The sequence below is a fragment of the Coregonus lavaretus genome (genome assembly GCF_964263955.1).
Source record: "Coregonus lavaretus genome assembly, contig: HAP1_SCAFFOLD_1898, whole genome shotgun sequence".
Taxonomy (NCBI): domain Eukaryota; kingdom Metazoa; phylum Chordata; class Actinopteri; order Salmoniformes; family Salmonidae; genus Coregonus; species Coregonus lavaretus.
In genome coordinates this window covers 66596-75632 of record NW_028158240.1, presented here as the reverse complement: position 1 = coordinate 75632, position 9037 = coordinate 66596, and the positions used below count along the sequence as shown (strand labels likewise).

The 9037-nt window shown below is 41.5% G+C and overlaps 1 protein-coding gene across 1 annotated transcript; it reads left to right on the top strand.

Annotated features, from left to right (window-relative positions):
- Positions 1–3758: 3758 nt before the first annotated feature.
- Positions 3759–6416, top strand: LOC311124257 (ribonuclease inhibitor-like; the record flags this gene model as incomplete). The annotated part of the gene is made up of 4 exons (XM_084198429.1): positions 3759–3775; positions 3881–4054; positions 5054–5227; positions 6227–6416. The coding sequence occupies 4 exons, from the start codon at positions 3759–3761 to the stop codon at positions 6414–6416; spliced, it is 555 nt and encodes a 184-aa protein (XP_084054555.1).
- Positions 6417–9037: the final 2621 nt, after the last annotated feature.

Below are 9037 nucleotides of genomic sequence, written 5' to 3'. Positions count from 1 at the left end.
TCCGCTGCCAAAGTCCAGAACTCAATAGAGTACTCAGCCACACTGTTAGAACCCTGCCTCAAATTAAAAAGTATCTTGGAGGAATTACCCACATGGTCAGGATGGTCAAAAACAGTCTTAAATTTAGCAGAAAAATCAGCAAAAGTCAATCAATCAATCAATTTTATTTTATATAGCCCTTCTTACATCAGCTAATATCTCGAAGTGCTGTACAGAAACCCAGCCTAAAACCCCAAACAGCTAGTAATGCAGGTGTAGAAGCACGGTGGCTAGGAAAAACTCCCTAGAAAGGCGAAAACCTAGGAAGAAACCTAGAGAGGAACCAGGCTATGAGGGGTGGCCAGTCCTCTTCTGGCTGTGCCGGGTGGAGATTATAACAGAACCATGCCAAGATGTTCAAAAATGTTCATAAGTGACAAGCATGGTCAAATAATAATCAGGAATAAATCTCAGTTGGCTTTTCATAGCCGATCATTAAGAGTTGAAAACAGCAGGTCTGGGACAGGTAGGGGTTCCATAACCGCAGGCAGAACAGTTGAAACTGGAATAGCAGCAAGGCCAGGCGGACTGGGGACAGCAAGGAGTCACCACGGCCGGTAGTCCCGACGTATGGTCCTAGGGCTCAGGTCTCTCAGTTGGCTTTTCATAGCCGATCATTAAGAGTTGAAAACAGCAGGTCTGGGACAGGTAGGGGTTTCGTAACCGCGGGCAGAACAGTTGAAACTGGAATAGCAGCAAGGCCAGGCGGACTGGGGACAGCAAGGTGTCATCATGCCCGGTAGTCCTGACGTATGGTCCTAGGGCTCAGGTTCTCAGAGAGAAAGAGAGAACGAGAGAATTAGAGAGAGCATACTTAAATTCACACAGGACACAGGATAAGACAGGAGAAGTACTCCAGGTATAACCAACTAACCCCAGCCCCCCGACACATAAACTACTGCAGCATAAATACTGGAGGCTGAGACAGGAGCGGTCCGGAGACACTGTGGCCGCATCCGAAGAAACCCCCGGACAGGGCCAAACAGGAAGGATATAACCCCACCCACTCTGCCAAAGCACAGCCCCCGCACCACTAGAGGGATATCCCCAACCACCAACTTACAATCCTGAGACAAGGCCGAGTATAGCCCACAGAGGTCTCCACCACAGCACAAACCAAGGGGGGGCGCCAACCCAGACAGGAAGATCACGTCAGTAACTTAACCCACTCAAGTGACGCACCCCTCCCAGGGACGGCATGAAAGAGCACCAGCAAGCCAGTGACTCAGCCCCTGCAACAGGGTTAGAGGCAGAGAACCCCAGTGGAGAGGGGAACCGGCCTGGCAGAGACAGCAAGGGCTGTTCGTTTCTCCAGAGCCTTTCCGTTCACCTTCACACTCCTGGGCCAGACTACACTCAATCATATGACCTACTGAAGAGATAAGTCTTCAGTAAAGACTTAAAGGTTGAGACCGAGTCTGCGTCTCTCACATGGGTAGGCAGACTGTTCCATAAAAATGGAGATCTATAGGAGAAAGCCCTGCCTCCCGCTGTTTGCTTAGAAATTCTAGGGACAATTAGGAGGCCTGCGTCTTGTGACCGTAGCGTACGTATTGGTATTTACGGCAGGACCAACTCGGAAAGATAGGTAGGAGCAAGCCCATGTAACGCTTTATAGGTTAACAGTAAAACCTTGAAATCAGCCCTTGCCTTAACAGGAAGCCAGTGTAGGGAAGCTAGCACTGGAGTAATATGATCAAATTTCTTGGTTCTAGTCAGGATTCTAGCAGCCGTATTTAGCACTAACTGAAGTTTATTTAGTGCTTTATCCGGGTAGCCGGAAAGTAGAGCATTGCAGTAGTCTAACCTAGAAGTAACAAATGCATGGATTAATTTTTCTGCATCATTTTTGGACAGAAAATTTCTGATTTTTGCAATGTTACGTAGATGGAAAAAAGCTGTCCTTGAAACAGTCTTGATATGTTCGTCAAAAGAGAGATCAGGGTCAAGAGTAACGCCGAGGTCCTTCACAGTTTTATTTGAGACGACTTTACAACCATCAAGATGAATTGTCAGATTTAACAGAAGATCTCTTTGTTTCTTGGGACCTACAACAAGCATCTCTGTTTTGTCCGAGTTTAAAAGTAGAACGTTTTCAGCCATCCACTTCCTTATGTCTGAAACACAGGCTTCTAGCGAGGGCAATTTTGGGGCTTCACCATGTTTCATTGAAATGTACAGCTGTGTGTCATCCGCATAGCAGTGAAAGTTAACATTATGTTTTCGAATAACATCCCCAAGAGTCAAAGTTTGATTTGAGCACACAGCCTCAGCCCAAATCAGAGCTCTCCCTCTTAACAGCCCCAGAACATAATGTACCTTAGAGGAATTAGTAGAAAACGACAGTGGTCTCTGCCGAAAAATCAAGTCACACTGAAGCAAAAATCCCCGGCACTTGTCCAATTCTCCATTGAACGGTTCAGGCGACGTGACAGGGGGTTCCCGATGGAACGAAGCCTTCATAATGTCCGAGGAAACAACTTGGGGTGCATCAAACAGGGGGTCAGAGAGAGATGGAGAACTGATAACAGACAATTTAGAGACTTGTGTAGTTAACTGAGTCACCTGGTTCAGCAGTTGATGATTATCTTCCAAAAGAGTCCGAATCAATTGGTCATGCTGTCCTAGCAACGTTCCTTGAGCCTGGATAGCTTGTTGGAAGCTGTCTTCGTTTGCCCCGTGCTGTTTCTCTGTTGGGTCCATGGCCAGATCGTTCTGTTACGCTATGGTTTAACCCAGCACTCAGAGAAACAAACACGACTAAGGGAGTGGAGGAAACAAAAATTATTTTAATAAAAGTTCAATTTGTCTTAGTCCAAAAACAACTGAAGAAAAGGAACAGAGTGGGCTAGTCGGCTCCGGAGGAAGGAGAGGCTGAGGCAGGCAGGCAGGCAGGCAGGCACGAAGGCAGGCAGGCAGGGAGGTATGTCTGAACTGAAGACAAAACAAACGACAGGTTAAGGAGAGTAAAAAGCCAGGCTGAAGACTAAGAGAATATACTTCACTGGTGAGCCAAGTTACCGCTCTAGTAAGAACAACGATCTGGCGCCGGTGGAGAGCCATGCCCAGGAATTAGTAGTGCAGGTTGATGAGAGAATAGGATGCAGCTGCGTAGGCAGGAATCACTGGAAACAACCCGCAGCTGCACAGGAGAGGCAGATCCTGAGCACGCCCCCTGATCCACTCCAGACACACCCACATAATGGGGAAAAACACACATACAGATACAACAGACAAAGAGGGGACAAAACAAGGAGGAAAGGAAACAGAAAAGGGAGAGACAAGCTGCCCACATAACAAATACTAAACTTTTGACTACTTTTATACACTATAAGTGAATTGGTCAGAATACTTATGACTTCTTCAAATGGGGGACTAGATACATAAAGTGCTTTCATTTCTAAATGGTGAAACAGATATGTATTAAAATACACTCAAATAAAAGGTGACATTATATACTGTCACCTCATATGAAACATTTGATCTCAAATCCAAAATGCTGGAGTATAGAGCCATATTTAAAATGTTAGCTTCACTGTCGAAATATATATGGTGTGGACTGTATACTCAATACAATCTAAATCTGATACCTCACTGTCTGTCTTTTGACTGATACTGCTTTTTAAACTGCTCTGGTCAGTCTACTCAAATATTTGTACTATACATTTTTCTATCTACAAGCAATAGTATGATAATTTCTAATAATGATACATTCTTTTATGAATAGATATGACAGGTTTCAGGACAGTGATATATCTGAATATGTTGAAAAAATATACTGCCACTACTTTCACCACCAAAGAATAGCAGTGTGGTTTTAATATGATTTGACTCTTTGCAGGCTGTCAGGCTGTCTAGTCACAGAGGAAGGCTGTGTTTCTCTGGTCTCAGCTCTGAAGTCAAACCCCTCACACCTGAGAGAGCTGGACCTGAGTAACAATGACCTGAAGGATTCAGGAGTGAAGCTGCTCTCTGCTGGACTGGGGAATCCCCACTGTAAACTGGAGACTCTGAGGTCAGTATTCCTGTAGTTGGTCAACAAGTGATAACTGTTCACCAGATCCACATGTGTTTGCCAGGCACACATAGTCCACACCATATGTGTTTGGACAGTGAAGCTTACAGTTTTACATTTGGTGCTATGAACCAGCATTTTGGATTTGAGATAGAATGTTTCAAATTAGGCAACAGAACAGAATGTCACCTTTTATTTGATGTTAATGGTGAGAGGTTAGCATGTTTTGTTGTAGCGTCTGTAACTTTCTCATTCATTATTATTCATGATTCATTCATGATTTTTCTTTATCATGGCATCATCAGGATTAATTTAGTAGTGTTTAGAAACATGTTATCTACTCACTTAGACAGAAGATTAATCCAGTCATCATCCACCATTCAGTTACTATTGGGCAAAACATAACCCAAAACACAACCAAAACAAACTGCAAATGCAACCAATGAGTTTGGGATCAAATACTAAACTTTTGACTACTTTTATACACTATAAGTGAATTGGTCAGAATACTTATGACTTCTTCAAATGGGGGACTAGATACATAAAGTGCTTTCATTTCTAAATGGTGAAACAGATATGTATTAAAATACACTCAAATAAAAGGTTACATTATATACTGTCACCTCATATGAAACATTTGATCTCAAATCCAAAATGTTGGAGTATAGAGCCATATTTAAAATGTTAGCTTCACTGTCAAAATAGATATGGTGTGGACTGTATACTCAATACAATCTAAATCTGATACCTCACTGTCTGTCTTTTGACTGATACTGCTTTTTAAACTGCTCTGGTCAGTCTACTCAAATATTTGTACTATACATTTTTCTATCTACAAGCAATAGTATGATAATTTCTAATAATGATACATTATTGTATGAATAGATATGGCAGGTTTCAGGACACTGATGTATCTGAATATGTTGAAAAAATATACTGCCACTATTTTCACCACCAAAGAATAGCAGTGTGGTTTTAATATGATTTGACTCTTTGCAGGCTGTCAGGCTGTCTAGTCACAGAGGAAGGCTGTGCTTCTCTGGTCTCAGCTCTGAAGTTAAACCCCTCACACCTGAGAGAGCTGGATCTGAGTAACAATGACCTGAAGGATTCAGGAGTGAAGCTGCTCTCTGATGGACTGGGGAATCCCCACTGTAAACTGGAGACTCTGAGGTCAGTATTCCTGTAGTTGGTCAACAAGTGATAACTGTTCACCAGATCCACATGTGTTTACCAGGCACACATAGTCCACACCATATGTGTTTGGACAATGAAGCTTACAGTTTTACATTTGGTGCTATGCTCCAGCATTTTGGATTTGAGATAGAATGTTTCATATTAGGCAACAGTACAGAATGTCACCTTTTATTTGAGGTTAATGGTGAGAGGTTAGCAAGTTTTGTTGTAGCCTCTGTAACTTTCTCATTCATTATTATTCATGATTCATTCATGATTTTTCTTTATCATGGCATCATCAGGATTAATTTAGTAGTGTTTAGAAACATGTTATCTACTCACTTAGACAGAAGATTAATCCAGTCATCATCCACCATTCAGTTACTATTGGGAAAAACATAACCCAAAACACAACCAAAACAAACTGCAAATGCAACCAATGAGTTTGGGATCAAATACTAAACTTTTGACTACTTTTATACACTATAAGTGAATTGGTCAGAATACTTATGACTTCTTCAAATGGGGGACTAGATACATAAAGTGCTTTCATTTCTAAATGGTGAAACAGATATGTATTAAAATACACTCAAATAAAAGGTTACATTATATACTGTCACCTCATATGAAACATTTGATCTCAAATCCAAAATGTTGGAGTATAGAGCCATATTTAAAATGTTAGCTTCACTGTCAAAATAGATATAGTGTGGACTGTATACTCAATACAATCTAAATCTGATACCTCACTGTCTGTCTTTTGACTGATACTGCTTTTTAAATTGCTCTGGTCAGTCTACTCAAATATTTGTACTATACATTTTTCTATCTACAAGCAATAGTATGATAATTTCTAATAATGATACATTATTGTATGAATAGATATGGCAGGTTTCAGGACACTGATGTATCTGAATATGTTGAAAAAATATACTGCCACTATTTTCACCACCAAAGAATAGCAGTGTGGTTTTAATATGATTTGACTCTTTGCAGGCTGTCAGGCTGTCTAGTCACAGAGGAAGGCTGTGCTTCTCTGGTCTCAGCTCTGAAGTTAAACCCCTCACACCTGAGAGAGCTGGATCTGAGTAACAATGACCTGAAGGATTCAGGAGTGAAGCTGCTCTCTGATGGACTGGGGAATCCCCACTGTAAACTGGAGACTCTGAGGTCAGTATTCCTGTAGTTGGTCAACAAGTGATAACTGTTCACCAGATCCACATGTGTTTACCAGGCACACATAGTCCACACCATATGTGTTTGGACAGTGAAGCTTACAGTTTTACATTTGGTGCTATGCTCCAGCATTTTGGATTTGAGATATAATGTTTCATATTAGGCAACAGTACAGAATGTCACCTTTTATTTGAGGTTAATGGTGAGAGGTTAGTATGTTTTGTTGTAGCCTCTGTAACTTTCTCATTCATTATTATTCATGATTCATTCATGATTTTTCTTTATCATGGCATCATCAGGATTAATTTAGTAGTGTTTAGAAACATGTTATCTACTCACTTAGACAGAAGATTAATCCAGTCATCATCCACCATTCAGTTACTATTGGGCAAAACATAACCCAAAACACAACCAAAACAAACTGCAAATGCAACCAATGAGTTTGCGATCAAATACTAAACTTTTGACTACTTTTATACACTATAAGTGAATTGGTCAGAATACTTATGACTTCTTCAAATGGGGGACTAGATACATAAAGTGCTTTCATTTCTAAATGGTGAAACAGATATGTATTAAAATACACTCAAATAAAAGGTTACATTATATACTGTCACCTCATATGAAACATTTGATCTCAAATCCAAAATGTTGGAGTATAGAGCCATATTTAAAATGTTAGCTTCACTGTCAAAATAGATATGGTGTGGACTGTATACTCAATACAATCTAAATCTGATACCTCACTGTCTGTCTTTTGACTGATACTGCTTTTTAAAACTGCTCTGGTCAGTCTACTCAAATATTTGTACTATACATTTTTCTATCTACAAGCAATAGTATGATAATTTCTAATAATGATACATTCATTTATGAATAGATATGGCAGGTTTCAGGACACTGATGTATCTGAATATGTTGAAAAAATATACTGCCACTATTTTCACCACCAAAGAATAGCAGTGTGGTTTTAATATGATTTGTCTCTTTGCAGGCTGTCAGGCTGTCTAGTCACAGAGGAAGGCTGTGCTTCTCTGGTCTCAGCTCTGAAGTCAAACCCCTCACACCTGAGAGAGCTGGATCTGAGTAACAATGACCTGAAGGATTCAGGAGTGAAGCTGCTCTCTGCTGTCCTGGGGAATCCCCACTGTAAACTGGAGACTCTGAGGTCAGTATTCCTGTAGTTGGTCAACAAGTGATAACTGTTCACCAGATCCACATGTGTTTACCAGGAACACATAGTCCACACCATATGTGTTTGGACAGTGAAGCTTTCAGTTTTACATTTGGTGCTACGCTCCAGCATTGTGGATTTGAGATACAGTGGGGAAAAAAAGTATTTAGTCAGCCACCAGTTGTGCAAGTTCTCCCACTTAAAAAGATGAGAGAGGCCTGTAATTGTCATCATAGGTAAACGTCAACTATGACAGACAAAATGAGAAAAAAAAATCCAGAAAATCACATTGTAGGATTTTTAATGAATTTATTTGCAAATTATGGTGGAAAATATGTATTTGGTCAATAACAAAAGTTTCTCAATACTTTGTTATATACCCTTTGTTGGCAATGACACAGGTCAAACGTTTTCTGTAAGTCTTCACAAGGGTTTCACACACTGTTGCTGGTATTTTGGCCCATTCGTCCATGCAGATCTCCTCTAGAGCAGTGATGTTTTGGGGCTGTCGCTGGGCAACACGGACTTTCAACTCCCTCCAAAGATTTTCTATGGGGTTGAGATCTGGAGACTGGCTAGGCCACTCCAGGACCTTGAAATGCTTCTTACGAAGCCACTCCTTCGTTGCCCGGGCGGTGTGTTTGGGATCATTGTCATGCTGAAAGACCCAGCCACGTTTCATCTTCAATGCCCTTGCTGATGGAAGGAGGTTTTCACTCAAAATCTCACGATACATGGCCCCATTCATTCTTTCCTTTACACGGATCAGTCGTCCTGGTCCCTTTGCAGAAAAACAGCCCCAAAGCATGATGTTTTCACCCCCATGCTTCACAGTAGGTATGGTGTTCTTTGGATGCAACTCAGCATTCTTTGTCCTCCAAACACGACGAGTTGAGTTTTTACCAAAAAGTTATATTTTGGTTTCATCTGACCATATGACATTCTCCCAATCCTCTTCTGGATCATCCAAATGCACTCTAGCAAACTTCAGACGGGCCTGGACATGTACTGGCTTAAGCAGGGGGACACATCTGGCACTGCAGGATTTGAGTCCCTTGCGGCGTAGTGTGTTACTGATGGTAGGCTTTGTTACTTTGGTCCCAGCTCTCTGCAGGTCATTCACTAGGTCCCCCCGTGTGGTTCTGGGATTTTTGCTCACCGTTCTTGTGATCATTTTGACCCCACGGGGTGAGATCTTGCGTGGAGCCCCAGATCGAGGGAGATTATCAGTGGTCTTGTATGTCTTCCATTTCCTAATAATTGCTCCCACAGTTGATTTCTTCAAACCAAGCTGCATACCTATTGCAGATTCAGTCTTCCCAGCCTGGTGCAGGTCTACAATTTTGTTTCTGGTGTCCTTTGACAGCTCTTTGGTCTTGGCCATAGTGGAGTTTGGAGTGTGACTGTTTGAGGTTGTGGACAGGTGTCTTTTATACTGATAACAAGTTCAAACAGGT